Below are 22,423 nucleotides of genomic sequence, written 5' to 3' on the forward strand. Positions count from 1 at the left end.
TTGTTTTTTTTTCTTTATTGGAGCGAGCGAAATTGAGCAATTTAGCAGCAGTCTCTCGCTCTGCGCTGCACCGCCAATCAGCGCAACGCACACACTCATTTGTCTCGCGCGATGACCGTTTTGGATTTATTTTGGTTCGTGGTTTTATTCGCGTTCGTGGTTTTTTTTTGCGTGCCGTTACGATGATGTTCGTGTGGGCCCCGGCTCTACTTGAATCCTGATTTGACAGTCAATGTCACGAAAGCCATTAGCACCAGAGAGCAACCGTTCGTTCCGTTTTCTTGTGCTCTCTTATCAGCTTGGAGAAGTCCTGGGACCTCGGACCTCGGCCCGCGGTGCGAGAAGCGAACGGTGTGAGGAATCTATTTAATGACCGCGACACACCAACACCAAATGTTTATGCCGCTAATCGTTTTCAGTCAAGCATCCCTCACGGGTGCAAAGCCGCTACCGGGTTCGGCTTCACGCCTTTCACCGCTCACAGTCAGATTGGTCTAATTTATTTCCGGCGACAAATCACGACGCGAGCCCAGAGGAGCGCTAATGAAGAGAAGGAAACGCAATTTGCGCGCACTTATCGGTGTGTGGTTGCGTGGGGAATGCGTGCTGGTGGCGTTTTGTTTATTAAACTAACGTCCGTCGGAACAGCATAAAAGTCCACCCTGTGTCTGTGTTGCGTAGATGACAATAGACGCTAGTTCGGACTACGTGTGCGTACAACTGGCTATACTTCTTTCGAAAGCATTAAAATGTTTCAATCTGCTTGTTTACGCCGCAGTGGCTGCCATTAATCACCTCCCGATTTTCAAGGTTGAACGCAAAGAGCCGTTTACGACCACGCTGTGTTTCATTCACTATCGGAGGAGGTCTGAAGCGTTTCATAACGCTGTTTATAGAATGTTTGGGAATGGTTTGAATGAAAATCATTTGCTCGGCAGCGAGGCATACTGCAAGGGACACCCGACACGACTGCATACAGCGTCGTGTGGAATTGGACTTTTTGCTGTTAGATCGATTCGTTGGTTAAAAGGTTATGCCCACACGACCTTCCAATGTTGGCGCACGGCCGCACACCGGACATCGGCAAAAAACCGAACTGTCCGCATATTTATTCCGTGCAAAGACCTGCGGTGTGTGCGGACTCCATTTTTTTCTTGGTCCACGTTGTAGCATTCTTAACTAGCAAGATGCTATTACGCGGTTGAAAACATCTAGAGAATAGAAAAACAAACATTTGGTTATATTGTCTTCCATCTCACACCGGCTTGAAGGGCCCTGTTTAACATGCCGTTTAACGTTGGCATTCAAGGCGTTTGAATCCATTGCTCTTTGCCTTGTCGGCGTCAAATAGATACACGTCATTAATGCCGGCCATAAAACACCATGTGGCTGTGGCCATCGAGCATCGATCGCGAGATGATTGTTGCCGCATCGCAGTCGTGAAATGAATTCGGACAAAAGTTGAACGGCGTCTGGAATCACAGGAACATTGAACGATAGGGAACAAAAACGGAAAACGAATAATCAGTTCCTAAGGTAGGTTAATAGAACACTCAAGAGTAATCTCTAAAATGGGAGACATGGACCTCAGGATGCCATCAGTATGTTTAGAATGGCTAAACTTTGCTCTAAAAACGTGCATTCAAATCGACATCTCAACACTGAAAGGTCTGATTACTTCAACATGTTCCGGAAAGCACGATGTAGACTTCTCCACAATACCTGGCAAACGAGGAGCATGTTTAAGAATATTTTCGGAGCTCGGAGCTGAAGGACAGACCCGCTCTGTGTACAACAAAAAACCACAAGCCAACCGAACCAGTCAATCACCGCGGAGCGTAGGATTGGATTTGTGTTTGTCCTCGGGCTCGGGCGCGGTGGGTTCGCGCGACCCCAAGCAAGTCGCGGCTCGCCTTGTACACCCGCCACCCCCCAGCAGCCAAATCCGCCACAACAACGCGCGTTGTTGCGTCGCGATTGTCAATGTCTTCGGTGGGCACGCCGTGTGGCGCACGGCAACACGCTTGTCGTCTTGCTTGTGCTTTGTTTCACTGGTTTAGTTGTTTAGTTTGCTACCGTTCCGCGGTGTTTGTTTTTTTTTTGTTGCTCGGTAGCGGTATTTAATTTCTTTTTTCTTCTTACACGTTTGTTCCCAATACTTATAAATAGACGTCCGTGTCGGTGCGACGATCGCGCGCCATCTCTTCTTTGTCCCTTTCTCTCTCTGCCTGGCTCGTTCTGGCTGTGTACGGTGAATTCGGCAGCAAATGGCAGCATTGAGCATCGGCGCGCCGTTCCGCGTTTGCTTTTTTTCTCGTTTTAATCGTTCATGACACATAGCGTCGGTTGGCGCAAGGCGCGCATTCCTTACGCCTAACCTCACGTCGTCTTCGGCCCCGCGGTTTCGCCGTCCTCCCAGCCCCCCGAATTAGCTGCTCTTCGCTGCAGAAGGAGAATGAAGTAAGCAGAACGCCACGGCCACTCGGTGTGCCGTACCGGGCCGGGCGTACAGCCAGTAGCTCGGAGCAGGATTTGAACCAAGCGAAGAGCAGGAAGCAACCGCGAACGCCGGCTCGAGAGAGGTCGTCGACGTGTCGCTCGCCGGCGGCGCGCGTCGTCTTCGTCGTGGTCGTTGTCATCAGCATCGAAAGAAAACGGCGACGGCTACGAAGACGACGAAGACGGGTTCGAAGGCCCCCGGTCAAGTAAGTTGTCAACCGTTTTGGCAAATAAGAGCACGGCCACACGGCGGCGAAAAATAAAGGGAAAATGATGTAGAGCAAAACCAAAAAAAACAACGAAAGGAAAGCCAACAGCATAGCCCCCCACCCGGGGGGCCGTGGGTCGCAGGATATCATGGCTGGTCGCGGCGCTGCGCTGCGCGTTCTCCCCGTTTTATCGCTCGATTTCGAGTCCAATAAATTACGCTAATGCATCAGACGATCGCCCATTTACTAGAGAGTCCTAGAGCGACACAGAGAGAAAGACTGGCGCTGCGTAGCGGCACTGCACGCAGGGCCGCCACCTCCCACGGGAGTTAAATGTTTTATGGGCGGGTGTAGCAAATTTGTGTGACCATTTTTATTTGTCCGCGCGAAACCCGCGAGAGGACGCTATGGCAAACAAATGTTCCGCATAAAACCATCGGGAAGGAAAAGCGAAGCGACCTATAAAAAAAAAACAAACAAAACGTTCCCTGTCAGCCCGTGTCCAGCGGCCACAGTAGTCTTCGGTGGCTTTAAAAATCGTTCCAAAAGGACACACAAACGCCACGTCGGGTCGGGCAAGCTGCTTCGCGACGGGGTGATCCATAAACAAACGGTCCGTGACCCGTCATAGTAGCCCCACGAAACGAGCGCCCGAAATCAACAACTGTCATTTTCGAACAAATTTCCCGATGGGCGGCTCGAGGCGGCTAAGGTGACTTCTGCGGCGGCTGTTTTGGGTTCCGTTTTGGGCGGTTGGAAAAAATGACGACCTTTGACATCTTTTCGAGCACGGAAAAAGGAAGCCATTGACTCCGTCGCCGTTGTCGTCACCGGAGCTTGATAAAGAGAGCGAAAGACTGTGAGAGAGAGCGAGTACGCAAAGCGTTTCGGTTCCCCAGAGGCCAACCCAAAAAGGGTTGTTGTTCGGTGTTCGATGCCACTTGTTGCTCCTGTGCGCATTTGATAAACCCATTCGATGTCTTGGTGATATGAGCTCCTCTCGTCGGATGAAAACTATCCACTCCGGACGAGGATCAACACTACTATACCGCGAGTCGGGGTCGAGTCTAAATAAACAAAAAACGAAAGGAGGCCAACAGAACGCGTCGCCGGCGCCCCATTGTTGGTTGTGGAGGTGGACAGTTTAAAAATAGCGGTCCGTGCTGCATTACGTGGGATGCGACAGTTTTCGTAGGACCTCTCCCCTCTGTCCGGTCAGACTGTTGTTGCTACTCTCGGGAGCTCCGCTCCGCTCCAACAGTTTTGCGCGGGTTACGTAGCCGAAGGCCGAAGAGTACGGAAATGATAAAAAATCAAGAACAGAGTTTAGGGCGGCCACGTAACATAAACTGGCTCTGGCCGCGTGGTCATGTAACCTTTAGGAAGCAAAACCAACCGGCGCGCACTCGGTGTGTTGAAAAATATCCTGTTCGCTAGACGCTAGACAAACGCACCGCTGCTTCGGGGTTGTGCCCCGACCGCCACACCGCCGACCCCCGTTAGGGAGTCGCGCATGATTGACAACCTCCTCGCGCGATGTCGAAGGGTAACGCGGCAACGAAATTTTAGAAACTCGACAACCGCCAGCAGCGGGGCCAGCAGCCATCAATCGTCAGACGCGAGCGCGAGCACGACAACCGGCGGGTTCCCGGGCGGGCGGGTGGAAGAGGTCCTGCCGTGCTGCACATTTTCTCGAATGGCCTACATTTTCCCACCGAAAGCGACGGCGACGGCGACGACGATGGCTTCCCTCCCGGCTCGATGATGAGTGCAGTTCTTGTGCAATTAACTTCGTCCGCTAACGAAGTGCGACTTGAGAGTTGATTGCATCGTCGTTCGTTGTGTCGTTTTCGTTTTCTTTCTCCCTCTGTCTCTCTCGGCCACCGACACGGAAAGTGGGATCGAAGGTGGACCGGTAAGATGATGTTCGAGGGGCTTTTTTTATCGTCGCTTGCCAGGACCTTCTCATCCCAGGCTCGTCGGCCCGTCGGCCGGCGGCCTTGCAGTGTGTGTGTGTGTGTGCGGGCGCGTGCCGCCCCCCATTGGATGGCCACTCGACTATGCGGTTGCATGAAACATAAAATGCATTCTGGACGTTGCACTGACTCCTGCCGCATAACTGCCCGTGGGTTCGAGTTTTCCTAATCGACCGCACCGATCATCATAAGTTGGTGAAAATGATTTCAGAATTAAGCATTTCAAAACCGTCGGTCACACCGGGTCCAGAACAATGTGGCCATACGAAGGCAATTATAGCGCACCGCCGGAACATCGTCGGAAAGCTGTAGAAAACGCATATCTTAATTAATGCCATTATTTTTCACGTCTCACGTCCACCGCGCGCTCGGTCGGTTCTAAATTGTTTTCCCCGATTTTTCACCCGAAACAGCCTAATGGCGTGAAACATGACACACCAGCGTCCGCAGAGAGTCGTTACCACCCGCGCGGGATAGGCCGCGAGAGGGAGGGAGACAGAGAGACACACCGTTTACGGTGATTAGTGGCGCGCGTCGCGCTCGATCTGTTTTCAGTTTTCCGAACAAAACCCAAACCCCGGGGCCCGAGTCTGGGAACACCGAACGACCGTTCGGGGGTTTTGGGTGTACGGTGGTGCTTTAGCACCACCCGAAAGGGGAACAAGGTTATCCGGGAGGAACACGCCGGAGACCCCGGAACACGCGGAGACGGAAATAAAACGGAACCCCGTGTTTCGGTGTGTTGCATAATTTCGAGGCCATTTTAGCGAGCGACAATTATAGACTGTAATACCATTTATCGCGCTGTAAGCGCACCACCGGATGACACCGGCCACGTGTTCATGCTCGGGTGACCAGGCGCCTCCATCGGGCCAACAGTTCGTTTGAAACGGTGCAGCATGAAAATTCAGTTTCAAAAATCATTTGTTAATCGTGCTGACAAATTGTTTTGTAGCACCTTTCTTTTCGGTAAACACATTTAATATAATCCCACAAAAACGCTGCTGCCCAATGTTTGAGTTCACGGTAAAAGGATTGCCTCAGACGTGTGCGTGTCATCCTTTCGTAAGCATAATATTTGTCTGCTTTTTTCTGTTTTTCGAAAGAAAACAAATGCACAATAAATTGAACCCCACCGACCCTGCCAGCGCCACAGCCCAAAGGGCACGCCACGGAGTGTCGGTCGCGGAGACAAATAGCTATCGAAAATCCGGCCCCGTTCGTGGGGGACACTCACGCGGGGTCTTTGGGCCGCACTGTCAACCGAGTCGCCGAACCGAAATCGACAGACGCCTAATAATCCTCTAGCCGGCTTGGTCCATAAATTATTGCCGTCTGCAGCGGGGACAAAAAAGTGTAAGGAAATGGAACCGAAAAGCGTACGTTGGGCGGATGGAGCTCTCAGTTCTCGTTTTCTAATTGGAAAAAGAAAGACCCAAACATGTGTATGTCTTCTTTAATATGTCACTAAGCCGTATTGGTGATGTTTCTTTAATTTTTCGAATGGATTTTCTCATTCAAATTACTACACAAATATCACCAACCAACATGCCACCCACCAGCGGTAGAGTAATCCAGGCTGTATTGGGCAAACAAACAGGAGCACGGCCTGGGGCCTTACACTGCGCGAGCTGCGTGGTAGCCGCTTAAACCCGACGCCCGTAAGTTATCTCAGCTTGCCCGACGACACTCGCCGTGACACACATTGTATGTGCCAAGTAATCTTTATGCACGTCTCCCTGCTGTACAACGATGCCCGTCGGCGCAATGGCGGTGACAGAAACTTGTTGCATTAATAACGGCGGCGGCGGCGACGATGGCGTTTCCCTTTCTGGGCACCTCGCCCGAGACCGGAGACAGGGAGGGAGCGTGTGCAGCTCCAACAGATGCGCCAGATTTAGCAAAATCTGCTTTTTCCCGTCTGCGTTGCCGAGAAGAGACGGTGCCTGGATTCGGTTTGTTAGTCTCCTTGCGTCGCGAATCATCATTTCCTATTTAAACCATAAATGCATTTAAAATGAAACAAATGGAAGTGTTTTAATATGTGAAGCGAAAGGGAAAATAGACCAAAACGCGGAAATTGTAGATTGGTTATCTAAACAAAACATACAAACAATGAACAAATAAAGAAAACAATGTGATACTAGACGATTAGTAAAAATGAGGAAAATAAGGATAAGAATGTTGAAGAAATTTAGACAAATACATGCAAGTTACTGAAAATGCTTAAAGTTCGTCTTAAAAGAGGAAGCAACGTCTAGGTCTTAGTCAAAACAAATAAATTGATCAAATAGCTTACAAGACAATTACAAAACCAAAAGAAAATAAACAAATGAAAATAGAATCTCGAAAAAACAAACAACTAACAACACAGCAAAAGATTTGCACAACTTCCATTCGCCTTCGTCAATTACGTTAATTTCAACCGAGAAGTGCATTTTAAACGCAAGAAATAAACAAATAAAAAGAAAAGCTTTGCAGCGTATTCGGAGAACCTCATTCGGTGTTAATGTTTTTTAATGTACAGCAACCACCGACCAGCACATCAACACGCGAAGCATTTCAAGCCGCAAGACGCACTCTATAAACAACCATCGGGGAGGATGCTCCCCATCGAAGCCTTTGGCGGCTTTCCGCGTCGTCGTCGTCGTCGTCGATGACGCCGGATGACGGCGATGACCCACCCACCGTGCGGGGCTGCAATGCGTGCAATGCGTGATCATAAAGTATATTTAACCCAAATAAACGCACCAATGGTACAACTGAAGAAAAAAAAACAACAAAACACATCGCATCCCGGTCCCGACAACAGCAACTGGTGCCACCGGTGGGGCGTTGCTGCACTCTTCAGCGCAGCACCGATCCACATGTTGTTGGCCACCAAGAGAATGAATTAAATCTGGGAACGAAGAAGGCACACCACAAAAAAGGCCGCCACGACGATGCGGGTCTGTCGTCGTAAACAATTCACCGTCGCCCACTGGGCCGGCCAGCCCAGGTTCCAGTGTAGCCGACCCGGTATTCTTTCTGGCCCCGGTGGAGAATGTTTGGCGAGTTTGTTTCTCTACACGCTGGTGGCATACTGCAGCACTGGTGTCCACTTCCGGATGGATTTGGGACCACCCTCGGTACATCCGCAGAATATTTGTAGAATCGGTGTATTATTTTTGCATCATTCATTTATTGCCAACGGATTAGCCGGCCTGACGGATCCGTGCCAATTGCGTTTGCTTTGTTTATACTTCCAAAGCCGAGTTGGATCGTTTTAACGGCCGTTCCAGATGCTGTCTTATCCCTTATGCAATTTAGAGCGTGCAGATGCAACTCATTAAAAACCGTACCAGATCTCAGTAAGGTTCCCGCTCCAGGAACGATCCACGACTCGAAACGACGTCAATACATCACTCCCAAAAACTTTACAACTTTTCCTTCTTTTTTCGTAGGGTTTTTTGGTGACGTTGCCCAAGTCTCCCGCAACGAGTAGAGCGATCGGCATAAAAATATACTTGCCTTTGATGATGTCTCACGTTTTCGGTAGAATAGTATGTTCCCCCTTTACCAACCTATTACTCGGTTTTTTATGCCCTCCACACAGCGGATGCGTTCGTGCGTGCCCGAAGACTCGCCGACCGCCGAAATAATACAGATCAACAGATGAGAAACAAAAGAAACCAAACATGCGTCATGCGTCCGACACATTATCGCCCACCAGGACAGGACAGCGTTGCGTGCCTTTCGCAACTTCACCCGACGCCGCGCGGCTTAATGATTTAGGTAAACCAGGGCCGTGCTCCGGTTGCAGGAGTTGTGAAGTAATCTTTTCTCTGTTTTTGTCCGCTGACAGATAGCCGAACTGTGGCTGCACCTCGGTGGAACTGCAGCTCCGAGCCATTAATCATGGGATGAAAAATGACACCGCAAATAGGGGCGCTAGTCGAGCGCTGGTAGTGGTCTATGCGGTGGCGTTCAAACCCATCAAAAGAAATTTCGAAAAAGGGGTCCAACAATCAGTGAAACATACTACCAGCGTTTGTCGTCCGTTTGTCATTGTCGGTATCATGTTCGGTAGGTGACCAATACAATCAATTTTCGAATAAAACAACGTAATCTTCAGTTGTTTTGACTTCTATACTTTCCAGCAGGACCTAGAATGTGGATGTAAATAGTAAAAAAGAACAATACTAGGTCGAGAACTTGCACAATGCCGTTGGAACGATCGTCCTGCGTCGGTGCATAGGCGTATATCTTTAAGGCATAGGTGAAAGAAGGTTTTGAGTAGTTTCTGATTGATTTGTTCAAAAGATTCTCTTTCAATATTGCTCTTTCTTTTCTACATACAAAGAAGGTTCACAAAAGAAAACGGTACATTGGCTTTAATTTAACTCGTTTAACGTATTCTCTATTGTGGTTCCTTCGTTCTCCTTCACGTTGGTGTCTTGAGAACGGAAAATGTTCCTCGAAATATCGGAAAATGTCCGGGAGATATTTTTGCGTCGTCTCTTAGCTATGTTCTGTTCAATGCACAACGAGCCTACGTTGGCAACAATGAGAGAAAACTACTAAACCTTTTGTTGGCACCATGGTTACTTTATACTTTTTTAACCAAATGGCAACTAATTAATTTTTTCGCCATTTTTGTTTTTCGCTAATGACAGCACACGAAGAAAGTGACCATAAATTAGGCGGGCAAACGAGAACATTGCCACCGCCGCCGACAGACAGACAGGGTGTGCGCGAGTGCCAAAAGGGCGAGCGATCGCCTCGGCTCGAAGCATTCCAGAACGGAAAAGTCCGGCCCACAACACTTTCATCGGGTTTTCCACCGGGCATATCCACGCACGAACGACAACCTTTCGCTCGCGTGACAGTTTTTGCGTGGCCATCGTCAGCAGCATCATCCCACCACACCGCCGCGCCGGTTGCTTCCGCACACGAGGCCCCTCTGTTTGATATTTTTGCGTTGTTATTACTGTGGCGTTGGTTTTTATGTGTTTGCAATAAATAAACACAGCGCCAGTGCACGGCGACGACGCTGACGACGACGAGGACGACGCCATGTGATGGGAAAACCCACGCAGGAAGTACACTCAGAAGCCGGGCAGACGGCGTCGCAGACGGTGAAGGACTTTTTTCCGCTTCAACATGTTTTCCGAACGAAATAATTAACATTTGGGTACCACTGGGTTGAGTTTTTTTTTGCTACTTCTTCGACGCATCCCAGCCGCAGTGGGTAGTTGCATCGGTGCTTGAGAACCGCGAACGCAATTCTAATGGAATTATAATTCACTCGCATCGTGCTGGAACACAGAACACACGAGTGTCAGCGGACTCGTAAATTGTGTGTCCCGCATCGCGGTGAGATTCACTTTCGAGAGCGAGTGTCGGCCGAGAAAGTTATCATCTGGAAGTTGACGTTCTACCAAGGCACGACCGTCAATCTGTGGCAACGGGATGTCTTTTGGAGCGCGCAAGGACATGGCATGCAATTGTGCTCGATTCTTTAACGTATAACGTGAATGAGTTATTTGCTTATTCGAAACAGTTTTAGTTTTGAACAAGCAGACAGTTACAATGACAACGACAAAAGAATCTCTTTTTAACCTTTTAACTATAACCCGTTTTGTTTTAACTAAGCTAAATTCCAAAGTCAATTGATCTGCACACGAATTGGTCTGTATGACAAAATAACACTAGTAAGTGTTGAAAGTGATAGAAAGTAGAAAAAAAAATTGGAAAAACGGCAGCGAACGGCAAATAGAACGAAAAATGTTTTTCCACGAAAACAATATTTTTAGAAAAAAAGAAAACATTCTGCAATGCCTTGTCAATCACCAAATGCCAATTCTTCCAATTCTAAGTGCGGCTCAAAAGAGAACGACACAACCAGGAATCAGGTCAACCGGGAAAACTGAAAACGACGGACGAAAACAAACTCGTTTCCGTTTTATGTGCCCGCTAATTGCGTCACGCCTTGCGAGAAAAAAACGGTTAAACCTTGTGCACATCCCGAAATGAACCAATTACGAGATTATTGATGCATAATAAAACAAGTATTTTCGGGAAGGAACCGAACATAAGCTGCCGACGAAGCAAACCGGTCGCCCTCAAACGATCGCCCCCCGGCTAGCCAGGATGACGATGGTCAAGAAATGGTCGGCGTTTTATCGCCCATCACCCGAAGACGTGTGATGAGCACCGCGTAGTAAATGCCTGGCGGGCCCACCGTCCGCCACAATTAGTGACAAAAAAATTTAACGATCGTTTAAAACAGAACGATCGGCGAGCCGTGGCGTGATCACATATGGATCGATTTAGGATTGGAGGAAGAAAGCGCCTGGTAATAAAAATTTCTTACGCGTTTTAATGATTTTTAGATTTTTTTACGGTATTCAATTTTATGACAGGCCGCCAGCGAACGTGAGATCGCACGGCCCGATCGGGAGCGATCGTTGGCGTCGAAGAATTTTCCGGCCCTTGGATCAATCCCGGGCCACACCAATAACGTAACGGCATTGCATCGCATTGTTCGTCTAGCGACAGGAATGTTAGATTAAGAACCCCGCACGGTTCTTACTAGACATTCGGAGCGGAGAGTTTAAACCATTCCGACGGCCATTTTCGGTCTCCGTTTCGATGGTGCAGTACCGCGTTTGCTTGAGCTTACTTTGTTGACGATGATCCTCAGCAAGATGATTACGACGATAATGATGACACCTTAATCGTATGTATCCAAGCGAAGCGAACTGTCTGTTCTGACTAATCCCATCCACCCATCACAGTAGAGCTGCTGCCATGGGCCCAGATGAGCTGGTCAGAAGCGACGGTAACACGTCTCATAAATTTACCCTCCCAGGGTTTTCCACTAGGCTTTTCCCGCTTCGGTTAGATCGCCCGGTCCCTGCCGGCGGGGTTCATGCAATTGCAGCATGAATTGCGATCCTTTCGGTCGCCGATTGTTAGCTCGTTCGTTCGATCAATCGCACGCGCAGACAAAACATAGCATTTCGAGGGGCTCATTTACACTTTTTGTGTTAAAAATTAGTGTTTCAGCGCACTCCGTCCGCTGATCCGCTGAAACGAAGAAGAAGCGTTCGGATTGGGCAAAAGAAAGCGCTCGCTTCGGAGCAGGTGGCTTCAACGCTATCCTTCCGCGCGGTGGTAGTTGCCGTTGGCCGCCGTCGAGACGCTTGGTTTATGATGTTTTATTTTTCGCCATCGTAAATCTTCACATCTTCGCCACCAAAAAACCAAACATCGCCCGGGTTAACCTCGGCCTCCCAAACCGCGCCCGCGTTCGAGCTGTGACGCTTCAACGCGCGCACAGCACATTGCCGGTGGGTGTTGGGGTGTTGTCGTAGCGCACACGAATGGTATGTTTCCCGGTTTTCTTTGGCCCCGGGTTTGCCCCGTTCTTCTTCGGGACCGAATGTGTCTTACTCATCATTGCAACACTTTTCGTAGTTGCTTTTCGTTTGGTTTGGTGGCAAAATACACGCTAAAAAGAGTTTGCCGTTGGAAACTGTTTACAATAAAACCTGCGGCCCACGAATACACTGTCCGACGGTGACTATTGGCCATTTTTGGGCGGCACGGAGAAGAAAAGATCGACAATGCCATTCGGGCGCGATCGCCGTACGAATATGGTGATCGTGGCGACGATCGTCGCTTAATGTTTCACGGATTTCGAACGTTAATCTTCAAGACGGCCGATCTTCACCAAAATTATGACCATCAGAGCTTCGGAAAACCAACACTTGTGGCAAGAGTCAGAATGGACAATAAAACACAGGATCAGAAGCCAAGATGCAATTTTCGACGATGTCGCAAAAAAATAGACTCGAATCTTTCAGTCAGTTTCACGTACCGTCAAGGTAATTATCATCCCCAACTGGTTGAAGCGCAAAGTGAAGATATGACATGTTAATCCAACACCAACACTTCTGCTCTTCGGCTTTTCGGGTGATTTGTGTGGCGCTCCTTTCACGCTGCCGTCTCGGTTGCAAATAATGTTGCAGCCAATGTTTTGACAGGCATCGCGAAAACAGTAGCACGCCATTTTCATGCACCACACCTTGGCCTTATGGCGGGTCGGCGATTGTCTCGACAAAGCACGATCTCGAGTGCTCGCCAAAATGGGTCCCTGCTGCCCTGTGTCTGGCGATCGATATCTCGAAAACGGCGGCATCAGCAGCAGCAGCGATAATGGTGTTTATTATTTTTGAAAGGAAGGATTTTGGGATGGAAAACTGTGTGTATGTGTCTGTCGCCTGTCGCTACGGCGAGTGCACCAGTTGGTCGATGATAAATGGGCGAGAAACAAAAAAAGGCCGGGCGAAGTAGCAGCTCGATAAACATCAACTTTGTTCCAACTCACGGAAGGTTGATGAATGTTTTTACCGTGTGTGCTTTCGATAATGTGACGGTCAATTATTGAGCTGCTGTGTTTGTGCAAACCAAATCCTTTTTCAACATGATATATAGTGAATACTCACGTGTCCATTCGGTGACCGAACGTGTCCAGAACAGCAGGATCTGAAAATATGAAAATAACATCGAAAGGGCTTTAAAGAATCAGATAAATAAGCGCTGGCCAATATATTTGTCTATGATCGAAAGAAAAGTAAAAAAAAGATCAAGGAAATGTATCTTCAGTGTAAGGACTAGAATCGACGAATAACTCCGATCGACTTGTCTACCCAAGACAAGTAAGTATTAAACAAATGAGCCGAAGTAACGTAAAAACAGAAATGAAAAATTGCTTCTCGGGACCCACATGATCGTCGACGTGAACCTTTCCGACAGCGGTGACTCACTGACAAGGAAGAATTACCACCGGGCAACGTGTAACGTAATCCTAATGCACTTCTGGCGGCAACCATCCTGGATACGGTCCAAAACCCTAAAAACCCCACCGAAAAAGATGAATCACAGCCAAACACGCCCAAACACACGGGACTGCTGCTGAGCCGCTGACAAGTAGCGGCCGATGATCGCCAGCCGTTTCGCGTCATAATCCGGCGCCCTTCTCCCAAGTGACTTCCGGCCCGGTTTTTGCCAACAAAGCGAAGCAAACACAAACGCAGGGAGCTGATGAGTCACGGAGCGCGATGTCCGAGAAGAGGGCAGGAAACCGAAAACTGGTGAGAGTGGAGCTCGAAAATAGTCGATCGTGAATCGGGAGCACCGAAGCGGAGATGATCGAATTACCGTCGGCTCCTACCTCTAGAGTGGAGTACCCAATTGCCAGCAATAAACACTAGATGGCTTCACCCGGTAAGAGTGCACCATGCGATGCGTGTATGTTTAGGCCGTTGCCATGGGCAACCGAGTGATCACGACTACAAAAAAAGGGTGCTAAGATCTGATGATGAGAGTCCGACTCAAGTCGGTCTCATTTTTCCGTTTTTTCTTTGACGTTTTTCTCGCGTGAAGTCACATCATTTTCTCTTCCGCATTTCTTCTCTACCCTCGGGACGACGCCAGCGACCGACAAACTTGCACAGCGTCCGCGATGGACGTTAGCTGACCGACAGGACACAGCCCAAGGAAAGCCGCGCGGGATGGCCTAGACATCGTCTTGGCTAGGAAGCTACATTCTTTCCGTTCCGTTTCTTCGCTTTCGCTCAGGCGTTCCCTTTTGTTGTTTGGTTTTATTTTGGGCGCGCGTCCCACCGTTCCTGGTCGGTAATTATAGCAGAAACACGTAGCACGTAGCGCATCACCTTCCCTCGTTGGCTCTTCTAGGAAGCTGGGAATGATCCCACACATTCCTGATCCGACTGATGACACCCCGTTTCGAACTTCGCCCAAGAAGATCGCCCATTCAAGCCTCCTCGGCTGCTGAACATCATCGGACGATGTCCCCAAAATAAAAACTGTCGTTATTTTACTTTTTGGTCGCCCCAGGTATCGGAAAGCACGGGCCGGATGTGCATATTAGAGTTTCCGACACGACAGGCATTATTCACTAGCGCCACCGAGCGTTTATTGTTGAGCGTTGAAGATAGTAAAATGTTACAAAATAATCCTTCGACTACTTCAAACAGAGGTCTTTGATAGAGAAGAGTGCAACTCAAACTTAAAAACCTTTATCAAAAAACAGTAAAGTCCAGTCTGCACTTTTTTGTCTATCTCTACAAACACCCGAATCCCAAAACATTTGGGTTAAATTAGTAAAAACCAATCACTGATAAATTCCAACGTAATGCTGAAATCGGAAAGGGGTAATCAAAATGTCGTCACACCATTCGACGCCACCATTCGTGTTACTATTAATCGGAAATCAGTTGTTGAAATTCCAGAAGCTGCTACCAAACCAACGGTGGTGGTGCAACGGTGCAACGGTGATGCAACGGTGTGGAAACGCATCCAGCAAACCTTCAAACAGAGTGCCAAAATACACGGGGAGAGAGAGTGCCGCAGCACGTAAACCTCGCACTTTGATCGTGTAAAACTGATCGCACGCGAACGATCGCGCTGTAAAAGAAACATAAATATTTTCGCTCCCGTAGCCCGCGGCTGGTTCTGCATCAAAACCCTCGCCTGTAGCCGCCCGAAGAGACGGGCAGCGATGCCGGACGGCCGAATCGAGCACCACTTGAACCATTCATCAAACGGATGCCAATGGGAATAACTATGTTATATGTTTGGATGTTCTGTTTGGATGCTTCTGGCAAAGTGCTGGCGATGGTCAACCCCGGGGGGGATGGCCGCGGCAAAAAGCCAGACATTCGTCGCTAATAAAACACAACTCCTCCCCGAGCCGGCCGCTGCACAACAGCTGCATCTAAAGTTGCATCCTGACCCATCCCGGTTCGGCCGCTGGGCCTGCCAGGAGGGGGCCCAACCCTTAGCCCAGGTTGGCCAGTTGCCAGCCAGCCAGCATGCTCGCGATGCGAATGGATTGAAATGATTGATCGTTCCCAGCGTGCTGCTGACGTGGTTCTGGTACTTCAATCAGCACGCTGCTCCTGCTCAACATAGCTCTGGTGTGCCAAAACTCTAGGATAGACAGGCCACTATCGACCGCAATTGGGAAGAGACCTCGCGAATTGGGAGTAACTTTCCGGCAGTGACTCCCGGCGCGGGGTGTGCCTGGGCAATGTGTGCCCGGTGACGGTCCTAATTAGGTGTGTTTCTAAGTTAATCAAACGTAACTTTCGGCTGAAATGTGCATTCAAAATCGATTAGTGCGGCGCAACTGAGGGATAGGTTGAGGGCACAAAAATAATCACCCCATGTTGCAAATCCTCATTTAGCATGGCGCTGTAGCGTAAGCGGTTGTGGAGAATGTTTTGCGAAAGTAACAGGAGAACAAACTCAATAGGAGACGCGTTGTACAGCTAATTGCATAAATTTTGTCGATGTTTGAAGGATGCTGAAAATTGAATCCGAACAATAAAAGAATATTAAAAAATGGTCTTTTTTATTTAAGGACCAATCAAAAACTGGCTATAATAATCCACTCGACTAATTATTGTACAATACAATTCTCATCCCTGACACAAAAAGCGATGTTAACGAGTCAGCGAAAACCATTTAAAATTAAAAGCCCGATCCAAGAGACGGGGCAAAATGCGTATGCAAGAATTACTCATCAAGTTAAATCACCAAAGACGCTCACTCGGCCAAGACAGCACCGAGCCGAGTGGGTGGTGAGAAGCGTCTCTACTTTTACTTTCAGTTTCGCGCGATCGATAAAACACAGCTCGGGGGATCGGGGGAATTCCTAGCGGCAGCCGCAGCCGGGCGGGCTCGAACTGCCGGCCCCCGGCAGGATGATTTGTTCGTCCTCTCGTCCTGGTCGGCGGCCATCGAAATGGTTGTGCTCATGATTCCCCAATCTTGCACCGAGGCCGCAATTACCTGGTGTAGTTGGCAAATTTTTGCTTTTTGCTATTCGGACTCGAGCCGGATTGAAAAGTTTGTGTGGAGTTGAACGTAGGGGTCCTAGGGAAGTGTTGCATAAATAATTTCGCATAAAGCGATTGTAGCTTTAGTTTGGAACACGTTCACTGATCAGCGTTCGGAAATTGGCAAGCTAGTGCTGCAAAAAACAAACCGGGCTCCGGCTAATTATGGGAACTGTTCAACCGACACGCAACACGCTGGTCCTTGGCTAGCAACCGGCTTTTAGGTTGCGTTAAACCGGCAAACAACCGGCGACCGGCACACCGAAAACCCACCCACCGGTCCCCGTCACCGGTGACCGATTTTGTCTGCCGCTGTCGCCGCGGCCAAATGAATTTGTTTAATTTTAGCCAAAACACACCACGCCAACAGCCGCGCGCGTCGGCGGTGGGTTGCGTCCTCTTCGCGCCGCTGCGCCACCAAACAAACGCCACCGGCCAACGATGCCACGCTCTCTGCGCGTCCGAAAGCCAAAGTGCACCGTCCAAAAAGAATGCAGCCCCGATGGGTGGGTGGCTGGCTGGCGATGCACCACCCCATGCGCCGCCGTACACTCCCGTCGACGGCGTGCGTGCGTCAACCCGCACGCACGCACCTTCGAGATCCGACAAAAATGTCCGACAATCGCGGGCAGAGAACTTCGACAAATGACGTTGACGGGGTGGCGAGGCCGTCGAGGCGCAGGCTGGCTGGCTGGCAGGCTGACGGAAAATTCAACATTTTCCGCACTACGCTCTCACCCACAACCGCCCACCGGCACGCCAAAGGCGCGGTCCACCGCGAGCATTAGACGCCCACGGTAGTGACACCTTCATCATCGTCATCAGCAGCATCGCCATCGTTCCGGCTCCTGGACAGTGCGCTGGCGATGGATAATATGCCGCAGGCCTTTTTCACAGAGGGGGGACAGAATAGCTAAGAAACGGGTGGTCCAAATTCATTCGCCGCCACAAACGACAAACTAAACTAAATTGCTTTGCTTGCGGCAACCACGGGAGAGAGGCACTAATTAAGTGGCGAACCGATGGATGCCACCTTCGCGTTTGGCCACCATTTTGGAGAAGGTTTCTGTTTTAGCGAAACAAGTGGCTACTATGTTTGCGCGAGATGGTTGCTCTGATTCCGTAATCACGCTGCAGCTGCCGGCTGGTTGTGGGCTGAAGTTTTGATTGCTAATTAAATGTACGAAATTTCTCAAATTTAATTTAATTGAATTTCTAATGTAAAAATTAAGAATTCGGTTTAGTACTCTGGATTGCAGATGTTTAGTGCACTTTAGTACAAAACTCGCCAACTAGATCCCAGCTTCATATGTAATCAGTAGGGATCTGTATTAACGGTTTCACCAGGTTTTAGGAGCTTGTGGTACACCGCACCTTTCTAGTCCCATAAGAAAGTCCTTTTTTGGAATCCTCCGACGATTTTTGTTTGATAGATCAAAATCGCTATTTTTCCATTTTTTGAACCACTTGAATTACTGCGATCTTCTAAAAGCAAGCTTCGACAAGCATTTGATGCAATTCTGTAGCAGTTTTCTTTAGCATGTAACAGAAAATCAATGATCCCTGCAAAATGTAATTTTCAGGCACAAAGGTCAACATGGGCTAACCTCTTTGAAGTAAATTCCAAACTATTTTTTTCGACTTGATGTCCAAACAACGTAATGTTGCTAAAACAGCATAATGACGAGGACCATATTTATAGGTAAAGTCATCTGTTTAAAAGTCTCCTCTCATAGTTTAAGAGCTGGTAGACGAACAAGAAGTGAAACGCTTCTTTCAATCTGCTGGAAAGTGCCTTCGAAAGGTTATAAAGTTAAAGAACTAACTTCATCGAGCTTCGGGAAGGTTCAGCAACTGCACACCAATAACGGTGGAAACCGGTCAAACGCACAGACTTTGGCCTCGATGCATAAATCACAAACGTGGCGCGTCGAGAGCCTGTGCCTTCGAGCCTATACTAATTGGCTGAAATGATCAGCGCTGGCCGCTGGTGAGTCTAGCGTACTTTCGGTTCGGCTACGGCCCAACGATCGGCCATCTTATCACGGACCGTACGCCCTGCTAGAAGCATGTGACACGGCCGGCGGTAGTCACCGAAAATCAGGGGCCAAATCAGGCACGCATCCTTCGGCGCAGTCCGCATAGAAACCGTTCCGCAGATCGATCAGTAGCATCCCGGGTCCTCAACTGTTATGCTGCTGCAGGCGAAGGTGGGATTGCTGTAGAATCGTTTCAAACACAACAACTTGTCGCGGTGGTGCTCGTCTCTTTCGCTTATCTCGTGTCAGAGGCGTGCGATTATGCAACGCCACGCCAGTCGGCCGCGTTTGAGGTACGGACGCAGGCCCAGGGAGGGAGGATATCGCTCTGATCGTGTGTAAGTGTGTGCGCGGCTTCGGTGACACCGATAAACGAACGTGTTTAGCCAAACGCACGATAATTGTGAACGCTTCGGGTGCCCTCTTTAGACAGGAAGCGACAGAGACAGCACGAGACCCGCTATGGGGGCCACACTGATAGACAGAGACACAGACGGAGAGAGGGGAGAGGCGAGCGAGGAGGCACCGTTATTGGGCCGTCGTCTAACTCTTTACACATGCGCTCGTGATTACTGACGCAATCTGCGGCCAGCCGACGGCGACCGGCATAGAAGTTGTCGCCAACTCCAACTACACTTGCAACCGACCGCGTGCGTCACTCCTATAGCACCAGAGCCCAATGTACCCAAATCGAGAGCATGCAGGGGGTTCTGTCCTCGTGGTGACCATAGACCGCTATGGCGACCTTGCACACACCGGAGGACCTGGTGGAGGCCAGTTTCAAGAAACTGAAGACGGTGCCAACAAGTAACTCAAGAGGCCACCAGAGAGCGATGTCGGCGTCATTAGCATTGTGATCGAAATTTTTAGTACAAACGGATCCCTCGGCCAAGATAAATAGGAAAACACCCCCTAGCGGGACGTGATTTTCATATCTCGATTATTGTGAAGGTCAAACAAAGAATTAGACCACAACACAGGTGGAGCACCTTGCTGTTGTTGTGGTGAGTGAGCCCTGAAGTTGTGCTGCCATCGCTTATCTTGGCCGCTTCGTGCGATTTCTTCGCTGGAGAAGACGGAAACGCCCTGCACCTTGAGAGGCGTGTAATTCCCTCCCGGCGAAGGCTCTGGAATATCTGAACCAGGTTTGGTATAAAGATGATAAGAAATGCTTTGTACCCGCTTGAAGGAATCTATTTTGTCAAAGTGCTTCTGCCACTGACTGGCTTCCGCGACATAGCCTAAAATACCTCCGTGGTACTTGGAAACAACTTTTCTCTATAACCTGCAATAAAGGCGTAAAGACGTCAACTACAAAGTTTCAAGTTTAGGTTTTGCTTCCGTGGTTCGCAGATGAAGAAAGGACACCGATTCTGGTACCACCTATTTGTATAGTAGCTCGCTCAGAATTCGCAGACTTTCGAGCTTCGAGACAGTCACAGAGAGAGAAAGTACAGAGGTTCCAGTTTGTTTCGAACCCGACACGAAACGAACCGATTGATCCACAGCGAGTTAGTAACGATTGGCGACAACGGCGGGAGTTCACGGATGCCAATGGGATGGTCTGGGATGTCGTGATGACGCCACTCTAAACATACGCCAGAGCACATAGACAGAAGAAACCCAAGCATCAGTAGACCAGCGTTTGTTTGCCACTGTCTTCCCAAACGTTTAGCGTGGCACGGGTTAGAGCGATACAGATGGTCCAAGGTAATAAAACTTTGCTAAAGGATCGTACCCCGGTAAGTACTTGTCCTCAGTTCCGTGCGCGATCGGCCACGATATTTTTGGGACCAATTTTAATGACACCAAAAATGCGTTCCCAAGAAGACTGGTTCTTGTTTTCGGAACCAACGGAACACTAGCCTAGCCGGGGTTTTGCTATGTGTCTCTGTGTGCTTTCGAGAGACGATAAAGCAGCGTGCTACGTCGTGCAGTGCCGCCAGTAAGAGTAGATAGAAGTTTAGTTTTATTTTAACCATCTCTCCTTCGAGTGCGATGATAGCAGCAGGAAATGCCTCGACCTCCGCAGCAAGAGCGAGGCCCTATAGCCGGCCAAGTACGGGGTTCCTTCCCTATTTATAGCGATTGCCACGCCAACTTCGACAGGGCCACGATGCGATCGACAGGCCTGCCAGTTAGGACGCCGGTCCGGACGGTGACGTTTTCGTGTGTCGGGGGGTTGCGACTACTTTTTTGATTTTTTTTTTCTCATTGTTTTCCGTTAATGATCTGACTCTGAAGATTGCCCACGGTGACGGAAAACGCTTAGCAGACGGCACACGTGTAGCAGTTCAACCAAACGACTCGGCCGAAACGCCGTCGCATCGCAAGCTGCTGGGTTCGTTGGTGGTGATCTTTCGGTAAAGTTCTAAGATCACTTCAAAGAATGAAATCAACAATCTTCACACAATTAGTTACCTAAATATTTGTCAACCCATTTTGCAGCAGCCCGCCAACGGCTATCGTTTAATGGCGGCCAACCGAAGCATCGACATGAAATTGCATCAACGACGCCATGGAGTCGGATCGGCAGCGATCTCGGATTGAGCTATATTTTAGCACCAAGTTCGATCTGTTTACCGATCGAGTTAGTGTCCATCGCTGGCGGGCACTTTGCACCGCAGGGATGTCCTTCGCCCTCCACGCGATAGCGGAAAATAGTTCAACCCGGCGAAACCAGTCCAGATTGACGTGCTCTAATTGAAAACGTTAAGGTTCGCGCGCAATGCACACGATTGCGTCACGATCGGTGACTTGTTGGTGGCACGAGATACGTCCGGGACCCCAGCACGGGTGCATCAACTCTCGGGTCGGCTCGGAAGTGTGTCCTTCGACAACCACACGCCAACAATTAGCAAGTACCAGGCGTCAGGCGGTGGCGTCGGTGGTGGGCACCTTCCCGCTGCCATTGTCACACACTTTTGAAGGATGCGACTGCTTCGAGAGGGGTGATGAAATGCAACCCCGACAGAAGCTGCCAAACGGAAGATCAAACGTTGCAGGTGTTTGTTATTTGTGGGCCAGGTTCAGCTTCACGGTTGGCAAATAAAGCGGCAACCAGGTAGTGGGGGAAGAATTGGAATCATGCTCAAAGGAGTTTCATCAAAGGAGGTGATCATCAAAAGAGCATTCCAAAACGATTGAGTCCACCGAGATGTATTATTGTTTTCTTATGCGTCTGCTACTCAAATACTTATGGTACCGTCAGCCAGTCAGCCAGACTATTTCTATTTCTGCCGCTGCGAGAGAGTAGCGCATTTCAACATCAGTGCATCATACACAACGCACTATCGGCATCCGATGGCATCACACTGCCTGCCCATTGCGCCACAAGCGGCCGCAATTCAATTGAAGACGATTATTTACTCACACGCACACCAAACGAGGGAGCTCGTCCACGGGAACCCAGCCAATGATACGCTGGGGTTTGTTGGATGCATTCTAATCAACATCCAACGGCAAACACACCCACACCCAGGACCGTGTGTATCATAATCACGGTTCTGTGTTGGTCACGAACCCGATCTTTGTGGGCCCTTGAAAGATTTACAACACATTACCAACCTAGAACGTATATTTATTTTACAAGAGTAAGGATGTGGCAACAAGAGCTATTAATCGCCTCCAAGAAATGTAAGGAACTAATTCTATACGAGAAATTTAATAATCCCGCTAATGCTCTTCACTCATTTATATTATGGCACAGGACGCACCATTGTTTGCTTCAACCGCTAACGATCAGGCATGATCACTAACACGAAAAAGCAAGACAACGAAAGTATTGC

At 49.2% G+C, this 22,423-nt stretch overlaps 1 protein-coding gene across 1 annotated transcript in view; it reads right to left on the minus strand.

Moving 5' to 3' along the window:
* Positions 1-22,423, minus strand: part of LOC131207164 (uncharacterized) — a 71,429-nt gene that overhangs the window by 29,630 nt on the left and 19,376 nt on the right. The window contains exon 2 of the mRNA XM_058199774.1: positions 13,177-13,216. Coding sequence (XP_058055757.1) covers positions 13,177-13,184 — 8 coding nt within the window. The 5' untranslated portion in view covers positions 13,185-13,216. The remainder of the gene's footprint in view (positions 1-13,176; positions 13,217-22,423) is intronic.

This window comes from Anopheles bellator, chromosome 2, assembly GCF_943735745.2.
Source record: "Anopheles bellator chromosome 2, idAnoBellAS_SP24_06.2, whole genome shotgun sequence".
Taxonomy (NCBI): domain Eukaryota; kingdom Metazoa; phylum Arthropoda; class Insecta; order Diptera; family Culicidae; genus Anopheles; species Anopheles bellator.